This window comes from Ictidomys tridecemlineatus, chromosome 12, assembly GCF_052094955.1.
Source record: "Ictidomys tridecemlineatus isolate mIctTri1 chromosome 12, mIctTri1.hap1, whole genome shotgun sequence".
Classification (NCBI taxonomy): Eukaryota; Metazoa; Chordata; class Mammalia; order Rodentia; family Sciuridae; genus Ictidomys; species Ictidomys tridecemlineatus.
In genome coordinates this window covers 89,827,216-89,851,883 of record NC_135488.1, presented here as the reverse complement: position 1 = coordinate 89,851,883, position 24,668 = coordinate 89,827,216, and the positions used below count along the sequence as shown (strand labels likewise).

The 24,668-nt window shown below is 39.0% G+C and overlaps 1 protein-coding gene across 10 annotated transcripts in view; it reads right to left on the bottom strand.

Moving 5' to 3' along the window:
* Positions 1-326: 326 nt before the first annotated feature.
* Slc8a1 (solute carrier family 8 member A1) overlaps positions 327-24,668 on the bottom strand; it is a 360,712-nt gene continuing 336,370 nt past the window's right edge. For all 10 annotated transcript variants that reach the window (XM_021725870.3, XM_078029305.1, XM_078029306.1 and 7 more), the window contains one exon: positions 327-3,717. In XM_021725870.3, coding sequence (XP_021581545.1) covers positions 3,341-3,717 — 377 coding nt within the window. In that variant the 3' untranslated portion in view covers positions 327-3,340. The remainder of the gene's footprint in view (positions 3,718-24,668) is intronic.

Below are 24,668 nucleotides of genomic sequence, written 5' to 3'. Positions count from 1 at the left end.
GGATGAAGATAGAATTGTACTAAAAAGATGTAAAAAAAATAGTGAAATGGAGGAACATCCAACATTTATCTCAGCATTATAGGACAGACAAATATTCTGGCTCTGTGTCCTCTTGGGACATTAAAAAGAGAATGTTGCATTACCATAGGGTTGACATTTGCAAGAGTTTGAGTACTGGGTGTCTCTTTCATCTGGATGAGGATACCAACTGCACAATTATACCTTTTTGGTTTTTATTTCTTCAAAACATGAAAACAAAAAGATGAAGTCAATGACAATGAGAAGAGAGAAAACACTGCATACAGACTATGCTGTATCACTAGTGATTAAATCAGAAACAATTAGAAACTTTATTGGTCTGTGTCAATATGTGTACCATTTATAAGGAACAGCACAATTAGTGCATTTCCCCCCTAAAGCTGTGCACAATACACACAAAATAAAATAATCAAACAAATCAAATGAAATAATTTTACACAACTATAATAATAACAACCCTGAATAATGAGAATCGTATTTTCTCTATAGCATGAAAACTGAAAAGGCAAACAAACCAAAATGTTTCAAAATTGAAATCCACCAACAGCAAGAATTTCTTAAGGGTTCTTTTAAAGTGAAGATTCACTAAGGGGTTACTGACATTCCAAATATGGCTAGAAATGAGTGCAAAATCTTTCTAAAGTTTAAATACCTGTATCCCTTCCCTTATTTACTTGGTGTTTCTAGGCTAGCTTTCCATTTTTTAAATCTTGGTTGGGGGGTGGGGAGTGGGTTAGAATGTGTCCCTATAGCAGTCACCAGTGTTGGTTGTCAATGACAGGTCAGAGATGGGTCCTGGAAAAGTACTGTTGCCACAATGGTAAAAACTGAGGTTAACTGGGTCTGCTCAGTGATGTGCATCACCACATGATTGCCCTTCTTGGTTTAAAATGGGGAGACACATGTATCTGCAAGTTGGCCAAGCATAAGGAGGGTGTTCTTCAAATCTAAACTTTACATCTTCTTAAAGACAATCTTTGATATTCGGACAATTTTATCTGTACAATTATGTGTTCATATTAAACATTTTCATAATTGTGTTCATCCTTGCAAGATAAAACTGTTCCCATATGGTTGTGTTAACTTTTACTCGTGGAAATGGTAATTGGATTCTCTGTGTACCCTGCTGAGGGCAGGAAGCTGGGCTGCCTTGGTCATGCCTTGGGCCCCAGGAAACAGTATTCTACCTGGCCTGTTGAGTGGACGACCAGCATTTCATTATTTACTCCATCACCAAGCATTTAATAAATGGTGAATGGTCATGATTACTGAGTAGAGGAAGAGAAAATAGACCTCAACAATGTTTCTTTTTTTTGTATCTTTGAATGAATACAGAGGGCCAGGGATGTCTCCGGCCTGGATTTCCTTAAGAGACTGAGAAGTCTCTGAGAGGTGAACAGTCATTCCAATTTTACTCATTAGTGGAATCACTTTTTGGAATGTTGGGTTGATCTACACTCTTTGGTATTTTGAAATAGAAAGAGCCATTCCTTTTCAAGGGTTAAAACCTCCCAGTGCAATCCTCTGGGAGACACGAATCTCATTTAATTACCTTCTTTTCATCATAAGTAGAGGAGAAACACTTAAAGGCCCATTGGTTATCTTGGCTTCTTTCCTACTTGGGAACTACTGATATAATCAGAGGAGTCTGGACTGGATAGTGAAAGAAACAGGACTCAATAATGCCTTTTACATAAAAAAATAAAATGAACAGACCAGTGCCATCTAACATCTGTGCCAGACAGAGCAGATGTGCAATAAATACTTTGGGGGAAGGGGTGTTGTGGACATGGTGGTTCTGAAAGCCAGGCATATCCCACGTATTCACTTCTCTCCAACACCTTTCTCTTTGGCCTTCCTGAATTAATGGGTGATTCACAGAGGCCTCCGATATGTTCCACGTGGCTAATTTTCCATAAAGATCTTTGTAAGTTGCCTGCTAGCCTCTCAAAAACTTTAGCTTTTCCCCACAAGACTGTTATTGCTTCTTAGAATGAATGTGCATGAAAAAATGAGCCATTTTTCTCCTTTTATCCCTAGTAATAATCAAACTCAATAACAACATGAAAGCAACAACTCAGGTGAAAAGAAAGCTCACTTATGTCTTCAACGTCCAATCAACGTTGCTGAATGGGAGAACAGTATATGCTATACTCTACTATATACAGATACGCTTTGTTTTGTTTTGTTTTTCATCCATGCACTGTGTAACAGGTATCACAACAACATTCCCAAACAGGCACATGAAGAAGGAGCAAATGTTCGGTAGCGACTGGGACTGGATTGTGCGAGCCACGGATACTTTTGAAAATAAAACTGACGGACAATCCCAGGCAGCAGCAGCAACATGGGACTGGGACACATATACTGATGCAAATGGAAAAGGATGATGTGCTTTTTGAATGGGATTGTTCTTCCTGTTCGCATGGAGAGTGGGTAGGCAGGAGGAGGGCTGGGATGGGACACCTGGGGAGTTACCTGGGTTGGAATGAATAGGGCCTTGTGAATCACAGTCCAGAGTTCAAGAGATAAGAAATAAAGGGTTTTGCATGTTCCTGGGAATCTAGGCACATTATCCTTGTACCTGTTGAACAAGAGTGCCAGGCACCACATCCTTCAATAATAGACTATATCAAGAACCATCGCTTTTCCTGGCTCCGTCCCAGCTCCCATGCTTCTTCTTGGAGGCAGCGTCCGTCTGCTCACATTGTGGAGAGAAGCATGAAATTTGGTAATCGAGTGAAGATGTGCTGTGCTTCTTTCTTCTTCCACGCCCAGATCCTTTCTTAATCCAAAGTCATTTTTTAAAGTGTTTGGAGGAGGCGAGGGAGGGGGTATCTTAATGATTTCAATTTTTACCCCAAACCCATTTACATTTGGATGGGTTATCACCTCTCACAAAGGGAAGCGAAAACCCTGACCCTCCCAACAAAACAAAACAAAAAGCAAAGGCAAACATCAGCCACCTCCTCAACCCCACTGAAAACAAAACAGAAAAACAAGAAAACAAATCAAAGCCTTAACAATTTATGAACCTGGAGAGAGTACAGCTCTTGTAGGCCGAGCTGCAAATATGGCCCTGCCTCTGCGCCTTGTTCAGCATGATGATGCCCCTGGGAATGGGAGGTGATGGTTTCTGACTTTGGCCCTAGTACAAAGTATGCTCTTGAAGCTGGATTCCATCAGCAGGTAAGTGAACATGACAAATGTCAATTTCCTCTGTTCATTATACATAATTTTTATGTATATATATATATGCATATATATATATATATATAAATTTACTATATTTGATGTTCCTTTAGAAGCCTTTTATGTGGCAGTAGGCCTCCAGGGAGGAGAAGAAAATGTACAAGAGCCACAGGAGCACAAAGAGGGAGGATGTAAGGAGCTTGGCAGTCCGGGGCCCACCGAGCTCACCTCCGATTTCTGGTCTCCGCCGATACAGCAGCACCCCCACATTGATGAAAGCAAAAATGGTGAAGAGAGTGACAGAGAAAGCTAGTGTGCCAGGAGACACTTTGAACTGTTCCCCATTGGCTGCGTGGTAGATGGCAGCGATGGACCAGGCCACGCCGATTCCCAGGAAGACGTTCACTGCATTGCTGCCTGTGACGTTGCCTATGGATGCATCAGCATACTGGTCCTGGGTGGCTGCCACTTTGCTGGCAAAGGTGTCTGTAGAAGAAGAACAAAAAAAAAGCAATGACACTCAACCTTTTAAAGATGTCCACAGAGTGCTGGGAGCTTCTAGTGTGGGTCTAGAATGAAACTGTGGTATAAACCCAGGAACCTAGAGTGGGCTTTGATGTTCCTTTGATTCACGTGGTGAGAACAACAGGATCTAGATATCAGGAACCAAGGGCTTGGTGCTGTCTATGTTACTGAAGAAGTGATATTCCTCCAGTTCTTTATCCACAGATACCAACATTTTTTGTATACTGAGCTTGCAGGGCAGTATTTTTCAGAGAGTAATCTCAGGCCACCTACACCAGAAACCAGTGGGTCCTTCTATGAGGTGAATGTTATAAGCTGCATTGGGTCATAATCACTGGGGCTGAGGAATCTATTTTAACAGTATCCCTGAAGATTCCAGGTCACTACAGGTGAAAATGGGTTCTGGTAGGGATTACTAAAAGATGCTGTGTCAGCAGCTCTTGTTTATAGATGAGAAAGTGAAACTGTCAGGAGAGATTTCCAAAGATTCAAGAGCAAGTCAATAGCAGAATTGAAAAGAATCAAATTATAATAATAGCTGACATTTGCCTAGAGCCTTTAGGTAGGAAAGTGGATTCACCTATATGACCACATGGATTGTGACAACGATTTTATGAGGTGAAGAAATGAGGCTTAGACATGATAAGTAATGGGTGTGAATCACACAACTGCCAAGAATTAATGGAGGGCTTGAGCTCTGGTTTTCTGTCTTCAAGGCACGTGCCTGCCAATTGAACCATCTCACCTTTCTCCGTGCCATAAGTACCGGTGAGCATCCTCAAAGCTCTTTGTTCACCAACAGCCCTGAGTGTATCTTTTTATGAATATAGGGAAGTCAGGGTTCACTATTGAGGGTGGGGAGTAGACCATAGTAATTTACACCTTTTGATGAGTAGAGCACAGAGGTTTTATCTTGCCTTTACAACTGAGTGTGTGGTCCTGGGCCTCAATTCCTAATCTGTGACAATAAAATACTGATAACAACTTCAGATTGCTACTGTCAAGTTGAAATATTATGTGTAAAATGCCTTCTATGCTTCTTGGTAAGAGTAGCTCTTATTGTTGTTTTGGAAGATAATGTCAACAAGGCAACCTAGAGTAGTTTAAAAGCTGGGATAGGATCTGAAATATCCCCTTTTTATTAAGCATGTAAACAGAACTTGCAAGAAACTAAATTTAGGGCTAGAGGTGTAGCTCAGTGGTAGAGTACTTGTCTAGCATTTGGGAGGCACTGGGTTCAATCGTCAGCACCACATAACAATAAATAAACAAATAAAATAAAGGTGTTCATCTACAACTAAAAACATACATTAAAAGAAACTAAATGTGTTGTCTATGATGCCAAGATACTGGCATCAAAGTCCTTCCAATGACCTGTGCAAAATTCCTTGCATAGTGTGTTTATAGTAGATGTTAATAACAATCAAATTTAACTCACACTTGCAGTCACTAATGGCCAAGTACTATATTCTTCAAAGTGCTGTATCCACTGCTCAGGTCTTCCTGAAGCCCTAGCATGCTCTGTGCAGGCAGGTAGTTGTATACTACCTGGTCTAGTTTCTCTCCTCTGTTGTTATTCTGTTGCTACAATTGCTCCTTGGTAAATAGCCATGGGGGACAATCCACAAAGCATGAAAGTTTATACGAGCCTATAGATTCTCTACTTTATGATGGGGAAGAAAGTTATTTAGGTCGATTGGAGGCTATTGCATCTGAGTATCACATTCTTTCTGAAAGGGAATTGATCAGCCCCAAGGGCCTGTCTCATTGATTATGACCTCTGTCTGTGATGGAAAGTAGATATTGCTACTCTTTTATAATTAAGGCAATAACTGTTTATTCTATGCCAGGCACTATGCTATATAGATTTTATGTATATCCTCATTCAACCTTTCACAGCCTTAGGGACTGGGTGTTATTATTCCCTGTTTGTAATTTTAGAAACTATATCATTGTGATAGTATGCCTCAGAGACCAAGTCTTGATCAGCCAAATGAGAATTTTTAAATCAAGTCTGTTTGATTTTAGAGTCCATTCTCAGTCCATACCATATTGCCCCTCCCAGGAAGAATAAAAGTTTCCTTTCCACTTACTCCATTTAGGTTGCCCTCTTCCTTCCATTCTGAAACTTTGAAGTAGGTTCTCAACAAATGCCCATTCCTATTTCAAGAGAACAGACTAAAGAAGGTATAGGCACTTGGCTAATTCACCTGCTTGGATTTGTGCTGCTTTGTGCCTTCATGGTCACAGCTTGCAGCCTAGTAGGATTATTACAGAGACTGATGAGTAAAAGCAAAGCCAGACAAATCTTAATGGTCTCTTGCATTTCATTATTAAGAGTTCTTCAAAGGTGCTGCTGCAGCAGCGTCAAAAGGAAGAAGAAAAAAATCTTTTGCTTTTCTTCTTCAAGGACAGGCAATGGAGAAAAGAAAGTAAAAGAACAAGGGTCTAAGGCAGGAGAGAGCAGTTTACAGCTCAGCTGCTGCCCAGAAACACCTGAAACATTATTCTGAGCTAGCCCTGGCTGATGGTGAACAGATGGCCACATTAGGCAGGGCCCTTTTGGGATGTAGGTAGTCTGCTCATATGCTGTAGGGACAGGTGACCTGGCTGTTGCATCGCATAAACCTGCATATATCCCTGGCACGTGGTACAGAGCACACTGTCCTGTCTCCACTCAGAAACCCTAGACTTTCCAGATGGCAGCCTTTACCTCTGCACCAGAAGGGAAAGAGGTGTAAAGGTCAAAGAATCCTGGGTCCAGAGGCCTGAACACCCAGACCAGGCCTACACCCTGAAACGAAGGGCATACCAGGTGTGCGGCAATTTCCTCCCCCTCCAGCTATTTTTCAATAGCCTATTTATGTGAATATTACATGAAAATTCTTACTTATAAAAATAGGTTCCTATTTTCAAATGCTTTTCTCTAGAGTCCCTAAAATTTAGGAGCCAAACTGACTAGCTCATCACATAAATAAAACATGTTCTGGGCCTCTTGGAGTCTGGTAGATTTTATTTACCTGGATTAGGCATCAGCCTTTTGTCTATTTTTAGTTTCAACTCAAAAAGTATGTTTTTAAAAAACTTGTAGGAACACATGCAGATCCAAACCATTAACCTTAGCTCCAACAGAGATAACTCTCTTCTCCAAATGAAGTGGGAAGGAATCTCCCCAAATTACCTTCTATTGCTGCTTTGCTGCTTAGTGCCCAGAGCAACACATCCCATGCCATATGTTGGGCACCACCAGCTCCTACCCTCAACACTAGGCCTGGAACCTGCCTGTGGTCAAACAAGGCAAATGCCTTTTCCCAAAGTAAAATTCAAGAAGTAACTGCTTCCCGGTCTCAGAGGGATATAAACATATTCAGAGCTTGGTTCATTAAACACAAAAATAAGGGAGTCATATTTCTTACGTGATTAGCATAAATTAAGACATCTTGACAATTCAGTGTGTATGTGTGTTTGTGTATATTTATATGCACACACTATTATGAATGTCTTATATATGTATGAGTGTATGTCTCTCTCTCTATATATATTTTTTTCCCTACATATACACCCAAGGTCAGGCTTCTGATGGTAATTTTTAATTCCAACCTTGATATCTAATACATCTTCAATTAGTTTTATAGTCTCTGACTTTTGATTCTATCTTCTTGATACATATAACTGTAAATAAGAGAAAATTTGTTTAGACGGCAACATGGTTCAAATGGAGCCACATATCACAAAATTGGGACAAAATTGTTCTCTGTAGACCTGGTTCAAGTTCACTGTATATAACTTGGTCAAGTCACTTCACTTTTTCACATTACAGTTTCCTCACCTAAAATGAAGAAATTAGATTAGAAGATCTCTAAGACTCTCTCTACTCTCACTGTTTGGGTAGTCAGCAAAATACACCAGAATACTAAATCCATATATACGCTTTTGGTGCTGTTTTCTTTCTGTACAAGTTGTACATGATTGCTCTTCTTCAACAGAATTGACTAATGATATTCTCATTGAACAAATATATTACCTAAGTGAAGTATATGAAGATCATGGGAAAAGAGATTTCAAGACCTAAAGATTTTTCCATTGATCAAACTGTGATAACATTTATGAAATTAAATCACATAGCAGTATTTTGCCTTCTAAAATTAGGTATAAAATGTTGTCAGAATTATTTACTTCAACTCACTTTATCAGTCATCTCTTTCCATGAGGGAGGCTGTGGCATAAATGGGAGCAGAAAGGCCTATATTTCAAAGGCTGTTTAATGTCAAACTGTTGCATCAGAATTACTTGGAGAGCTGGGCATGGTGGTACCTTCTTGTAATCCCAGCAGCTAGGGAGGCTGAGGCAGGAGCATCAAAGTTCAAAGCCAGATTCAGCAATTCAGTGAGACCCTAAGGAACTTAGACCCCATCTCAAAATAAAAAATAAAAAGGGCACGGGATGCGGCTCAGTGGTTAAGTGCCCCTGGGTTCAATCCATGGTACCAAAACAAAAACCAAAATTAGTTAAAGAGCTTTATTTTATTATTATTATTTTAAATGTAGATATGGGGTTCTAGCCTAGACCTACTGTAGATTCTCTGGGGAAAGGAGTCAGGGACATAGCTTTTAAAAAATGGCTTGGTCAGGGGAAGGTTAGAGAACCAAATTCTAAGACATGGAAATGGGAGGAATTGCTTCAAGTGTCCAGTTTGAGGGCCTTGCTGGGAGGATGTTTGCATTTCAGAAAAGCAGATAACTGGGAACAGGTCAGCTGGTCTCTCTTAGAAATGTTGGTGCCCTCAGATAGGATCCTTTTGTGTATAAGCAACTTGGGTGGGCTGGATAGAGGTGCTGGGGCTGTCTAACTCTACTGCTTCCCTCTCTTCTTGTGCTATTTTTAAGTCTATTTCAGCACAGCTATGCTGAAAGGCCAGGGAAGGGGAGGAATCCACCAAAATCAGTTGGATTTTCCATCCTCTATGTAAAGGAGATAAGGCACCATGCTTATCCACTTTGTGGAGTTTGAAGGAAATGAATTAACATGCCTGACAGTAGAACAGACTCTATCCCTTTATGAGTACTCAGTGTTATTAGCTATTTTTATAAACAGCACAGTCAGAGAATCTGTAAGTATAGGGAATTCTGAGTTACATTGATAATTCTTAACTTTGGGGGAGTTATAACACCCTTTCAAAAGATCTTTTACAATCCTATGCATTTAAAAATGTGACAGTTGCTGGGCGTGGTGGCACACACCTAGAATCCTAGCAGCTTGGAAGCTGAGACAGGAGACTCTCAAGTTCAAAGCCAGTCTCAGCAATAGCCAGGCACTAAGCAACTCAGTGAGATCGTCTGAAAATAAAATACAAAATAGGACTGGGGATATGGCTCAGTGGTTGAGTGCCTCTGAGTTTAATTGCCAGTGCCTCCCCAACAAAAAAAATTAATAATAAAATGTGATAGTGCATAAACATTCTGAAAGATCAAAGAGATTCTTACTAATTTTTTTTGAACATTTCATAACACTTACGTCATAGAAAGACATTAGAGATCTTCTGGTGGAAGGCCTTAATCTTATTAGTGACTATAAAGCAGGCTCTTGCTTAATGCATTTAGTTCTCTCTATTCTTTCCTCCCTTCTATCTTGCCTCCTTCTGTCTTGCTCTTTTTGAATTGAAACAGAAATAGTTTCCTTGCATGCTAATTCTTCAGCTGTTGCTGAGGGCCTTAAACAGGTTTTTGTCTTGAGGTGTGACACTCATTTACCCCGACTCCCTCACTCACATACACACACACTTGCTTTACTGGTTCATGTGAAAAAAATCTAGTGATTTCCAATTTCACTAGGCTTCTAAGTGAAATTTCAGGAAGCAGGAAATTACTGATATTTGATTGATTAATGGCCAGCTGGGAAAGGAGTTATAGAAACTGAAAAAGGGAAAAACTTCAAATTTTTTCCTATGAAAGTTTTCCCTGAAGAGAATGAAAAAGAATACAGACAGTGACATGACCTATTTCTAGAAGAGTTAGGTAAAAAACTCAAGAGGACCTGTGTTGGCAGGATCAGAGCCCCTGCTTCTAGCTATTTTTAGTCTACAGCAGCAAATCAGAATCAGCAGGACAGCCTTGGAATATTGCAGCTTGCTAGCCCACCCTGACTTTTTGCTTAAACTGGTCTGGGATGGGACCAAGCTCTCAAGCAGCCTGAGAAACCATAGCTATGGTTTTCACATCCCTGAAAGGGGAACAATGGCACCTCCACTAGATTAATGAAGGCAACAATATATGGAATGTTTTTGACCATTGATCTGCAAAAATCGACCATTTTTATTATTAAATGACAATTATTTTCCTATGTTAACTTGAAGATGTGCATTTCCCAAAGGTATCCCTGAGGCTTAGTCTTCCTATTGCATATCTATCCAAAATCTTGTATATTTTAAGTCAAAGAAAGGAATAAATTTTAATTAAAGGAGCAAACTCAGCTCAACCTATGGAGTTATTTTTCAGGGAACACAAGAACCTGACCATGTTATTTGATTTATTTTCCAAACAGTGATTTGAAATATGTTCTTAACAGAAGATAATCCTCCAGTCTTTTAATACACCTAGAATAAGATCATTCTTCAGTGTAATTGTTCACAAATTCTCAAAAGAGGATCTAAAATTCTCCTTCCTTGTTCAAATCCCTAGATTCATGGAGTTTGATAAAAATTTGCTAAAAATTCTAATTCTTAGCTGTCAAATAGACATTCAGGAACTTTTGAAGAACTCTAATAAGGTTTATGGGAATTATGTCACTGAATTGCTTTGTCAGTCATTCCACCCTCTCAACCTGGCCAGGAACAAAACCCCCAATAAACTAGCTGATTCTGCAGAAAAGTAGCAGTGTTCCATCCTGATTGGCTCTTGAGACAAAGTTAATATGGCTCTGGGGGGACCAGATTGTGTATGCTGGGCAGGCTTGGTGCCTTCACTTTAGGGGCCTGCTTGTTCACTGGCAGACATAAAAAAAGGCTGTTGGCAGATTATAGTGGTTGAATGTGTGATTGATCAAGTAAGGAGGATGAAGGTGGCTGCCTGATTTGAAAGAAGTCTTCTGGTTTTGGTTATACCAGGTGAGCAGGTAGCTGAATGAGAACTGTGTCATTCCATTAGTTATTCTTGGCATGGTGATATCTAGTAAGCTGAGGCTAAAGTAGATGACTAATTTGTTAGCCTCTGTTACCCTGTGGGTGATCACTGTTGTTACTGAGAAATGCTGGTCCTAGTCTGCATAGTCTAGTTGTGGTAGCAAAGAGCCCAAGCTATGGAGTAAGATCTGGTCGTGTTCTCATTTGCCATTTACTAACTCATTAACCTCATGAGCTTCTATTCTTTCACCTGTAAAATAGGGATGTAAGTAGTCATTTATATGGCTATTAAAATTATTAAAAGAAACAGTGTAAAAAGGTTTGGGAAGATACCTGGAAATTAACAGGTGCAAAACAAATGTTTCCTGTTATTATGTTTTCATAATTCTTCCTGTAGTAAGAAAGAATGAGGTGAAAATATTAAAATATTTTATCATGGTTTCCTCCAATTAGGTGGTTTAGGGTTAATACACTTTATATAGGGTTATGGGAGAATGAGACTCTGTCCATGGTATTCAGCAATGGTGGTGGTGAGAAGCACAACAATAGTGAACATTTACTTCGGCTTACTAACTTACTAGACTAGGCACTATCTACGGATTCTTATTTAAACCTAAAATAACTTTCCAAGGTATAATTATTATCCCCACTTTAAATAATAAAAGTAAAGCCCAGGACATAAGAAAGTTGTTCAAAGATACACAGCCAGTAAGATATTTGGTCCAAAGGAGTGTGATCCTAGCTGGAGTCCAAAGCTCTTAATCACAAATCCATGGGGGGTAACTGTAAGCACTGGGATACATGCTACATCTTAAATTTGAAAGTGAATAAAGGGTTCCTAGAATACATCACTTCCAATTCCCACTCTAACTACTTGGTGTTAAAGCAGTTGATGATTTGAAAGAAAATGAATAAGATTGTTCTATTTAGAAATATAAGTCTGACTCCTTTAGCAAAATATTATATTAGAATGGATCAGAAATAGACGAGAAGGAACTGTTTCCATGGAAGACCTTTCATCCTTTTAGAATAATAACAAAGAACAGTGACTGATAAAGTGATCTTTATGTTCTATGTTCCTGGATTCTCTCAGCATTACATTTATACTATCTTCATAGTATAATAAAAATGGGCTTAAGTGAACCTATTTTTAAAATAGCATGAAGTTTTTGCTATTTCCAATTTTGAACCATGATGCTATTACTTTTATAATAAAACTTTATTTTAATGAAACAAAGTCTATGAGAGCAAAACATTAAAAAGATTAAAGTTCAGCCACATTTGGCTAATTTTGAAAAGTAAAAAAGCAAGGGCCAATCTGGGGTTAAAATAAAATGGCTGCATTAGTTGTCATTTTCCTAAGCTAACTGGTTTGTTATTACATAGATAAAACTGAAACTCACTTCTTGCCTGGAAAAAAAAATCCAGGTCTGCCCTGCACTGGATGCCTTCCTCTGACTTGCTTCTTCCTTCTCAATAATCTCCCTCTTTTTCTTTCTTAACCCTCATGGCATTGGAAGCCTGGTTCTTTCCTTTATGCTTTGTTCTTTCTGGAACATCTGTCTCCTGCCTGAATCTTCTCAAATTCTCTTACCTTCATGTCCTACTTTAGAGATGGCAAAGCCATAGGTGCCCTATGCTTGCACAAGCTAGAAAGCTGAGAAGAATGAGACAGAAAACTAAACAGTGACCTCATTCTCACCCTTCAGGCAGCCTTAATGGGTTATGAAGGGAGCTTCTCCATTGGCAGGATTACACTGGTGTGATTCTGGCTCTGTGGAGACCCAACATGTTCCTTTGCCCTAGGATACTTACCCAGTTATTTATTCCACATAGACACTCTTTTTGAAGGGATGGTTTTGTGAATTTTAAGTTCAGAAAACATGAACACTCTTCAAAGTAAGCAAATGGAGACAATTCCATAGAAAAGCTATCATTGCCTACAAACTCAATCCAGTATCCAAGGGAGCAGGTGACAATCACAGACAGGTGAGACTTGATAGGGCTTTAAAAAGTTCTGGTAATTTACCCATTTTGGCTCCCACCTTGCTGTGATTTGGTGTGAAATTTCTCCCATTAGCTCATCCCTATAGTTTAATCATGTTATGCAAAAAAAAAGTATATGTCTATAAAAATTTACAAGTTCATTGGTCTAGCAATTCTATTATTGAATATTTAGAAATAATTTTACAAGTCTGTAAGTTTATGTAAGGGATGAGTCAGGGCAGAGATTTTATGCTAGAGGAAAATTAGAAACAACTGAATTGTCTATTGTTTTCAATAAATTATAACTTTACATAACTAAATTATGCAACTATTAAAATCATGATGTAAATGTACACTAACCAACAAAGAAAAAAGTGTTCATTGACGCACCACTAACTAAGAAAATGGGTGATCTAACTATACATAGCATCCATTAAAAAGCATGGATAAATCTGTAGTATTTATCTGTGTACACATTTTTGCAAATTATTTGAAAGTTCTGGAATGCAAATGGGTGGCAAGATTGCATGATTCGTTTTCTCATTGTTTATGAATATTTCCTATTATTTACAAAAAGAATATGTTGTCTATAGTATTATTAAAGGCTAAAAATATACATTAATATACATTAAAATAGACTCCTATAAATAACATGGTTTATCTGAGATGAAATGGGGATTGAGTTTCAACCTTTTTCTTGGCCTTTCAAGTGACAGCAGTCAGGATTATGCTAGATTATTTCCTTACGTGGAAAACATCAGACATACTACCTATAGAGCAGGGGCATGTCAAATGGTATGGAGGCTGAGGAGTGGGTAGTGGAACAGATCAAGAGGAGATATCCTGTCATCAGGGGCTAGCCTGGGATTCAGAGATAAGAAAGTGCCCAGGACAGGGCACAAAGTGGGATAAGAATCCTAAAAACAACTCTATCCACTATGAAAGTTTGCCAATGACCAGCTGTGAGAAGACATGCTTATGTCTTTCTTCCCAACCATTCCTTTTTACTTCTTACCTTTATATTTTTGTTACAATGACATTATATTTTATTTGCCAACAGTATGTTTTATTGTTTCTGACCCACAAAATTCTTTTGCCTATTCATTTAGCCTGACAAATACTTTTTTCACAAGCTTGTTAAGAGATTTGTGCTCTTGAGACATCTGGAAATGGGATGTAATACCCAAGTCTTTCGTCTTCTGTACTTAGGCTCTTCCTAGATATGTAATTCATAATGCAAATACCAGATAATAAAGCACAGGGCTCCACCTGAGCTGCTAAGGGAATGCAATGAAGTTGAGCTCTTGGGTATAATTTCCTCCCCTCTCTCCCGGGCACGTCTTACAGAGGTTTAAAAAATGTCTTCTGACAAGTATCTCTTATATCTCATGCAATTTCCAGACCCTTCTAATGGATATCATCCCATTTTCCATTCCCAACAATTCTAAGGTGGTAGGGGGGGTGGGGACAGCTGCTCTCAGTCTCACTTTTTCAGGAGAGGAAACAGAAACTTAGGGGTCAGTACCAGAGGTGAATCCGAATTTCCACCCTGTGATTTTCTGGTGTCCAGAGCCTCATGCTGTTGGCTCAATTCCAGGATCCTTCATCAACCTGCCAGATACTACCCCCTTTTCTGAACCTGATAACTAATATACATTACCTAACTCCAAGGCTGCTGTAGGCATCGAAGAGAACATCATACAAACATATTTCTTAGCCAGTGAAGCCATACAAATGTAGTTACTCTGGGAATTTTTGTGTTTAGTGCAAATTCTCCACCCTCATGACACCATCATTAATCACTGATGCCTTTGTGGGATCATGTATTGGATATAACAAAGCCATAACTAACCCAGAATATCTAGATTTGGGAGGAAGTGAGAGAGGTCAGTGAGAAAAAGCCAGGGTACTGGAGAGAGCACATATGGTAGGGGATGACAATGAGAGTAGCAACTGCCAGAGAGAAAAGGAAAACACTAAGTAATTCAAATGCATTTTGTTTGAAGTGGGAGGCAAGAAAAAAATAACACATTTTCCCAGTTTTGAAGACTAGACCTGCCTGATAAATGTGCAGGAGAAGAAACAAAGGTTTAAGTGTAATTTGCTAAAAATTAATGGCACAAGGGGTCAAACCATCCTATTAAAATATTGCCCCAACCTTATGCATAAAGACTATTCCTTGACTTCATAAGCCTGTTTTATTTGCTTCTCGACAATGTCCACCTTTGTTCCCTGAGCATTTACCATAGTATTGAGTACCAGTCTCCTCCCACTGGAGTATGTACTCTGTGGGATTAGAAAACCATCTGGCTTGCATCCCTCTACCTACCATGTGGAAGAGAGCTAGTACAGAGTGGGTACTAGTGAAAGATTTGCAGAATGAACGAACAGGAGTGCAGAATGGATTTGAAGTCAATGCCTTCCACCAGATCCTACTACTTCCTTTTAAAAATTATTTTATAAATATGGTTTCCATCTCTTTTCTAATGTGTTTATGACTGATGCAGAAGGGAAGAATACTTGAATATTTGATGATCAAGAATGCCATATTGGCTGGGAGCAGTGGCACACACCTGTAATCCTAGCAGCTCTGGAAGCTGAGGTAGGAGGATCACAAGTTCAAAGCCAGCCTCAGCAAAAGCGAGGTGCTAAGCAACTCAGTGAGACTGTGTCTCTAAATAAAATACAAAATAGGGCTGGGGATGTGGTTCAGTGGTTGAGTGCCCCTGAGTTCAATTCCCAGCCCCCTCCACCCCCAAAATAATGCCATATTGTTTCTACGACCTGCTGGGGCTTCCTAATTAGCTGTGGAAATTGTCTATGAGAATGAAGTTTTTTATGCTAAATATTTCTTGTCACTACTTTTCCACTGCCGATTCAGCTCTGGTGTAGAGGCTGAGAATCTGTACTCTCAGGACAAGACTACTCAATATAGAAGTTATTGATGTCAGATTCTTCTATGGAGAAGAATGCATCTCTACCTAACTGTGGAGCTCCAGAGGGACAGGCAGGACCTCCAAGATGTCTGGGGCAGATGTCTGCCTGCCCTCCAGCAATCTGAGCCATAAGTGGGTTTGAGAAGTGGGTTATTTCGGGGATTCTGGTTTGCCGTGTTTCAGCTATTGGAAGCCTCTACACGTATAGAATCTTCACAGAAGGACATTTTCGTGACCATCTAACACATCTGTTGTTATTTGTCACTTTGCAACTATAACTCAGGAATGACAAGCTATAATTAGTCCTCTGCTGAACCTATTTGCAGTCCCCATTGGATATCATTTTAGTTTGAAACTACAACAAGTCTTGCTTTTTGTTGTCTCAACCCATGATTTTTTTTACTATGATAACCTAATAATAGCATGTGATTTATGAAGGACCAGGATAAGAAGCCCCCTGGGCTCCAGAGGAGGGGGAAAAGAAAACAAACACAACACATAATTTTGTGGTTGTAAATAATAGAACCAAAATAAGCTGTTTTCTCTTTGTAAATAAAATGCAGAATTTACATTCACTGAGCTAAACGAAGGTTATCAAATATGGTCACTAGTAGATTTAGCTTTTTTTTTTTTTGGATCATGTGCTGAAAAAGGCAGAATAATGCAAGGCATTTTGTGGATTTAAACACTATTTTGTAGTGAAGCAGAGTATAAACAAGTAATATATAGCTCGTGTTTCATTCCAGAGAGAGGGCAGGATGTGGGGTCCCTGTGCTGAGGAGTAACGATGGCATTCCAGCTGGCACTGTGTATAAATGCCAAGCACCATGATTTCATATCTATAATATGCACTATCCCAAACAGATATTAAAATTCTTTTATAGCCACATGTAAGATTTGCCTTTTAAATTGAGTTAGCATTTTATTTGTCCTCTCTTCTAAAAATACCAATGGGCTTACATTTATTTTGTTGCTCATACAGAGCCCATGATGTGGTAAGTAAGTACATTTCTTACAGCCCAAATTTTCTTCTTTGAATTTAGCAGCTACGTGTCATTCTTTGCACGGGGAGATCATGCCCATGGCTTCTCATTAATAGCCATTGATAAGACTAGGTCTTTTTATGTTCTTGCAATGGTTGTGATGGATTTGCATTGATCAGGGGCCAGCAGCCAGCATCTATCGGGTGACACTCTGTGACCATGGATGAGAAGCTGAAATTATGAGTCACTTGCTTAGCACTGTGTTGTGATCAACTGACTGGATTGGTCAAGGACATTTAGCATTTATATATCATCAAAATGGGTTGTTACCCTAATAATATCTCCTATTGGTAATTCTCAGTGCCATTGTATAATTCTTTCCCCCAGAAATTTGTAAATATAAGCTAAGATTATTATTGTTGGAGAAAGCATAGTGGGATTATTTTTTAAAATGTACAAATCCATAAATATCTAAAGCAAAATATAAAAAAATATTGCACAGCTTTAGTTCACAAATTGTATATAGAGATTTTGTAATGAAGAAAATAAAATAATTTAAAAATTTTAAAGAATCATGGTAAATTTCAAATTTAGTTTGAAACTACAGCAAGTCTTGCTGTTTTATGAAGAGGAATTACAATTACTATCAGATAGAGAATCCATGATATTTTTATGTTAAAACTCGTTCTTGTGAAATATTGAGGAAAGACAGACCTATAGAGCCATGAAATATACTAGTGATTGCATGGGGTTGGAGGTGAAAATGGAGATTACCTGAAATGAACATGGGGATCTTATTGGGGGTGATGTAATGTTCTAAAACTGGATTAGGGTAATGGCAGCATGACTTAGTGAGTTTACTCAAAATCACTACATGGTATACTTCAAATTGGTAAGTTTTATGGCATATAAGTTATGATTCAATAAAGCTGTTTAGAAATGTAGATTGAGCTTGCATTTAAAGCAGAAAAGTGGTCCTTGAAACTTTTCATGACCTTATTCTCAAATGTGAATAGAGAGAAATGAAAATCACCAACTCAATATTATTTACAAGTCATTCATTAGAGGCCTATTCTTGTTAATCTCTATAGAGCAAAAAGGCCTAATACTTTTGCTATTCTTGACGCTCTCTTCCTTTGAAATTCCATCTAAGACTATAAAGAAGGAGAAGTTTACATTCATTTACATCATGCATGCATAACATCAACCCTGAAAACACAAAGCACACACACATACACACACACACACACACGTATGCACACATACATACATGTGTACAACATTATGGTTCTGCCAAGTGTCCTTGTTTGGCTGTCCTAGAGTAACTGAGAAGTCCCAGATAGAATAAGATATTTTTAGCCCCTTTTTCTTATCCTGTGACTATTATGGGATGGAGTGGAATTGGCCGGTGTGGGATTGGGGCATTAATCTAAAGACTCTGCAAGGCTTCAGACTGGGCATGACACATGCTGAATATCCTGGCTCCCTGGACCACCTCTTGGCAGATGACATCACTGTTATTATCCTCCTCACACTCCAGCCTTTTACTCAGTGTTAGGTGCCTGTGCGGTACTGCCCTTGGAGAAAATAAATCAAGGAATGTAATCATCTATTTACTGAGCAAATCTTATGCAACCTGGTGTCTGGCTTTCCTTTGCTTCGCTCTCTCTTTGTTAATGGTTGCTCTTGTTGGTTTCCTTGATCTCTGGTGACATCACCTACTCTTGGGTAAGTGTACTGGAGAGGAAAGAGCATTTTTACCTCCAGACAACTCCTTGATAAGGAACCTCTTAAGATAAGGTCCGGTGGAAAGCCATCTGAGTGACTAGGCTGACCCTGCTGCCTCTTGCAGTGTCCCTGGATGGCTTTGCCTATGGCTCAGCTACAGATATCAGGGTCGATTTTCAGCAGTCCTGACCTTTCTTGATAGTAACGAAATTACCTGCTTATTTTCTGAAAACAAAATATAACTGCTCTTTAGGATCTTCTCGGGGGAATCACACCATAGCCATCAGGAAATTTTGGCTCAGGGGAAAGTAATTCTATTTGCGCTTCCATTTCCGTGGATGTGAAATGTTAATTATCTAATTAAATATGTGTACACACTATGGTGATGCTGCTTCTGGAACACTGGCTATCTGACTTGAAATGCAAGTGTTCAGAGGATAAACCACATGAAGAGTCAGTGCCTTCACAAGAACTGAAAATGTATTGGGAATGTCTACCTCACCAGAATCCCTAGAGTAGAAAAACAATAAAGACAGGCTGAGAATTTAAATGATTGTTCATTTTCAATGGCTGTGATATACTTAAACCAAAAGCCCTAGGAGGCCTAAACCCATTCAGGAATACACTGAAATAGAAGGGGAAAGAGATCTAACATTCCTTGGGTGTCTACCATAGGCTTGACCCTTTGCTGGGTGCATTATAAATGGGCTGTCATGTAATCCTCACTGTAACTGTGGGACAGATTTTCATGTTCCATGATTCAGGTTAAGAAACTAAGGCTTAAAGGAGTTAAGCAATTTGCCTCTGGAGTGTGTCACACATCTAGAAAGTGGAGGGGGAAAGGGTTGGTTTGAAGGCCTGTCTATCTGCCTCTAAAGTTCATGTTCTTTTATATCCCCTTGGTGAGTATTTATGAAAACTGCACTAAAAGACAACTTTGTGCATTTTTTTTTTCTGAGGCTGAGGCTGTTACTAACAAATCAATCTACCTGTGAGCCTTGCACTGGCAACACCATATCTATGTGAAGTGGGATGGGATGGGAGGAAATAATTGAGTCAATGTGATTCCCTGCTGTTCTTCAAGGGAGTTTAGATGACTTCAAATCCAGAGTAGCTGGGTGTCACTTCCCACTGGGAAAAGTGTTTATTTCCACTGGGTTGCTGTGGTGTTCCCTTCTGACTCCATCTCTGTGGTTAGGTAACAGGTAGACTGTGTTTAGTAATGAGCCCTTGGGCAGTGATCTTCAGTGATTCCACTTCCAATCTCCTACTTCTCAGAGACCAGAGCACTGGAACTTGATTTCCAAAGTTGGCCAGTGAGCCTTTGCAGAATGTGACTGCTGAGAGAGGCTCCCCAATAAGCCCTTCCTGGGCCCCACCCACGCAGGACCTGGACAAGTACCACCTGCAGCTTGGTCTATCCTTGGAGTGGCCAATTTCCCTCTGTGTTCACAGCCTTTTGCACATGGTTGTGTGGAATGAGGATTGTCTTTTATTCTGTGGTTTTTTTTTTTTTTTTGCCAGCGATATCAGAGCTGAACATCTTTAAAAGAATTTCAGTGTGTACATTTTTTACATTTTAAATGATAAATTTGTAGTTACAGAAGCAGACCTTTATTAATTTATGACAGTTTTGAAGCATGATGTTTACTAGTTGTTTTTGATGCCAACAGGAATAATAACAGTGCCTGAACTCACTGTCACTCCAGTGTCATATGCTTTAAATGTAGAAAATACCAAAATTGAGGTAAAAGAGAAATGAATAATTTCAAAAAAAGTAAGGTATTTGGAAAGAGCATTTATACCTCCAGACAACTCCTTGATAAGGAATCTCTTAAGATAAGGTCAAGCATAACAGTGGCTTGATACAGTGGCTAAGTACCAGATTATAAAATATGAGAGATAATACTGGTCCCAGAAATTACCATCCATATAAACTTGGACTAGATGTGAACAGATCATTTATTCTATATGAACCTGAACTTCCTCACCTAGCAAGAAGATCCTGGTGCACACTCTCTAGAAGCTACAGGGTAGCCTTTAGACAGGGCTGTCACTGTGTACATCCATAGATGTGGTACCTGATACATCTCCAGGAGTGTCATTCAGAGTATGGTGCCTCCTTGAGACTTCATTTTATAACCTTCACAACCACACAAGTTATTTTAGGGTCTTCTGAGAAAGAAAGCAACAGAATACAGAGTAAAGTGCTTGCTATATGAATGTATTTTAGAGTATCTTAGTTTGGGGAATTTTTAGAAGTCAGGAGATTAAAAACTGAAAAATCTAAACCATTAATAGTTCATAATTTTTGTACAAAATATAACGTTTTCTAGCACAGCGTCAAACAAGTAGATAAATTTCATTTTTGGTCTCAGAGACAAAAAATATACTAGTAAATAAATGAGGAATGTTTGGGAGGTGGCTAAATAGCCACTTAATGACATAATCTAAATAAGATAATATATAATGTAAACACAGCATTTATGTCTAGTGCCCACGGGAGCTTTATGATTAAATAAAAGAAAATTTCCTTCCTTGCTCATAAAACTTTTCCTATTTATCCTCCTTTTCTGATGGTTTCCCATTTCTTTTGACATTGTTTAGAGTTGACCTCAGTGTAAATAATGAGATAATTATGTCCTGCGTTGTATACAAGTTCTCAGTCCACAAAGTGCTCTGAGATCCACAAAGTTACTTAATTCGTCAATTCTGTTTGAGTTGTCTGTACCATGCCTATTTTACAGGCGAAGAAACTGAGGCTCAGAGCCAAGAAATCAATTATAGTCACACAGTGAATAAAGGTTAGGAGTCCAGGTCCCTGAATTCAGTTCTAAAGCTCTTTTCACTGAAGTCCCTTGGAGCAGGCAGCACAGCATGACACTAAGAGAACACAGTGAATGGCCAGCAGAACCAGCTTTACATCAAATTCTTCCTGTGGTGTTTAGAAATCAGGGCACATGACATAATTTAAAAATAATGTAAAATTTTCCCCAATTGTGTTTTTGGCCCCCCAGGATCAATTTAAAAAATGGGGAAAAAAAGCACAACAACTCTAGATTCGTTTGTTTCCTTTCCTTTCATGCCTTAAAATCTCCAGAGGGAAAAAAATTCCTACGGGACAGATTTCAAAAGATAAAGGGACATTCAAAACATTGGAAGGAAATAGAAAATCGACAATGCCAGGGGCTAAGGGGACAGCCTGGATACTCAACACTCAATTTTTTATCTTTTCTGTCCCTGTAGTGAGCATCTGGTAAGCTCCAGGGGGCAGTAGGGAAGCATCAGACAGACCCAGCCATGAGGTACAAAGACCAAGGCAAGACATCGGGAAGCAAAATATACCCAATGCATCAACATTTATGTTCTCCCTGTAATAAAGACAAATGCTTAATTCTACATGAATGCAATAGGAAACTAAGATATCTGGAATTGGTATATAAACTGGAATATCTTGGCCTGATACAACCAAGTTTTTGCCCAAGAAAATAACTGGAAGCTAAAATAATGTACAATTTTAGTTCGTCTCTCATTTTTAAAAGGCTGTGTTCCAAATATTCCTTCTTTTATTTTTTTCCCTTGAATTTTGAGCCAGCTTTTCCATAGAAACAATGTGCTCTGACACAGTTGTGGACCCATGTAGGGTGACAGCAACATGTCTGTTTAGCACTCCACAGAGGATTCCTGGAGTTTTAGAAGTAATGGCCCGAGTGGTGGCTCTAGAAGCAGGGATCACAGGAGAATAAAGAACCAAGAATACACAAAACTACCTTGCTGCTCATCACAGTTCCCTCCAGAGCCAAAATGATGAAAGAGAAAAAGTGAACCAGAGGTTCTGTCCTGAGGTTCTCCATGCTCTAAAGTTGAATTTTACCTCTTCCTATGGCAATAACCCTCAGATATGTCCTATTCCTCAAGAATAAGACACACTATACAAATATCCACTGTTTACCTCCCTCAATAATTATATCTGATTCTTAGCTATTTATACAAGGTGTTAGGAAGAAAGTAATCTGATTCAATCAACTCATACTAATGTGTAAATGACTGATTTGTCCATTTTCTTATACATACCACACACATGCTCAAACACTATACATGCACACAGTTACATTTTTTTATGTGTTAGGTGGACATCATCCTAGGAACCAGGAAGATGTGTGTGTGTGTGTGTGTGTGTGTGTGTGTGTGTGTGTGTATATATATATATATATATATATATATATATATATATATATAGAGAGAGAGAGAGAGAGAGAGAGAGAGAGAGAGAGAGAGAGAATATGAGGGAGAGAAGGAGAGAAGGCAATAATATGAAGCTAACCATTTAGGGCAGAGAGGTAGACAATAGCATGAAAAAATAAACTAAAAAAAAAATAAAGAAAGTAACAAATACTGTATAGAAAATAGGATGAAATATAAGAAGAACTGGTTGGCTGCTTTCCATTGGGAGGTTAGGAAAGGCTTCTTGGAAGGTATTTAAGAGGAGATACAACTGAAGACAGAGATACAGTCTTGTGCCAATGAAAGACCCCTTTAGTTAGATGTGCAACCCTGAAAGGAATGAAGTGGATATGTGGAAAATAAAAAAAAAAAAATGCTGGTTAGCCCAAAGAACGCTAGGCAAGGAGGAGAATGTCAGGGAGGGACCAGATCACATCAGTCTTTGTAGGTCAATGTTAATTCTGGTTCATCCTAAGTGAAACAAGAGGCCACTGGAAGATTGTAAGCAATATTGTGATCTGATTAATATCTCAGGATGACCTCCAGCAGAAGCAGGGAGAAAGGACGCTCCTGCAGAGCTCTGGGTGAGAGAGAACAGCTGTGTAGACCCAGATGGAGTTGGAGAGAGAGCTAAGGGGCCTGATCAACTCACACTTTATAGGAAAGGCCTGAAGGACTTAAAGATGAATTGACTGGGGAGGATGATAAAAGGAATCAAGGACTTCTGGGCAGATGGTGATACTGTTTTTCTGAGGAAGGCAAGATCTGGAAAGAACAGATTTGGTTGAAGGGTAAGGCTGTTGAGCAGTAGAAATCAACAGTTGTGTTTTTGATGTAGTGATTCTGAGCTACAAATTACACTTTCAGCATGGATACATTGAAAGAAGTTGACATATAAATCTAGCTCAGGGAAAAGTGGAGGGTGGGGATAGTATTTAGCAATCATTAATGCCATATGGATGGCATTTAAATTATGAAGACCATGTCCAGGTAGCTAGCATGGATTAAGAAGAAAAGATGCCTACAGACCAGGCTCTGGCTCACTTTAACAGTTCAAGGTGGAGAGTGTGTTCCAGAAGTCTCCTCCTCCAGATAGGAGGCCTGCAGAATTGTGATTCAGAAAAAGGAGAGCCTTCCTCTACTGACAGGTGCAGGTCTTTGAGCTTTGTAGACATACCAAGGGTTAGGATGAGTGAGGACCTTTGTGAGCACCCCCTTGCTAGTAAATTTTAATGAGCATTGGCTCCCAGGTGATATGAGGAAGAAGCTCTTTCACCTGAAAAGCCACAAGCTAAAGCTCTCTCACCTGAAAAGCCACAAGCTTTTTTCCTTTGAACAACATGGTAAAATATATTTTTAACAAGATACGGATAGTTAATGCTGCCCTGCGGAGGGAGGACTGGCATGGTAAAGTTTTCAATGCCCATCTGACCACCATATCTAAGAATTCAAGATTCTCACCTCCAGAGGAACAGCAGTTCAATAGACACAAAGCAGAAGCCTTTCTACTTTGGGAAAAGTGCCAAGATACCATCCTAGAAAAAAAAAAAACTGGGCATCTAGAGCAATGTTGATTAATGGAAGAATGTAAGTGGAGAGAATTAGTTTTATTTTTTTTAATTTTTCTACCTGGACTTTGTGATCTAGAAACATCATTATCATTTTATTTTATTTTAATTTTTAGGAGTCAGGAGACATAATAAACATGACTCTGAATCAGGAGGGTTGAAGAATAAAGTCAGAAATATTATGTTCATTTAGCATCTTCTTTAATTTGCATAGCTTTTGGGGGGAGAAAATGACTATTTATATAGATTTGATTATCTGAGATTACCCATGAATATATTGCTTAGGGAGCATGCTGCATAGTTAATACTGCAGCAAATTATAGAAGTTATCCCCATAACAGAGCAAAGAAATCTATGTCCCAATGGGAAA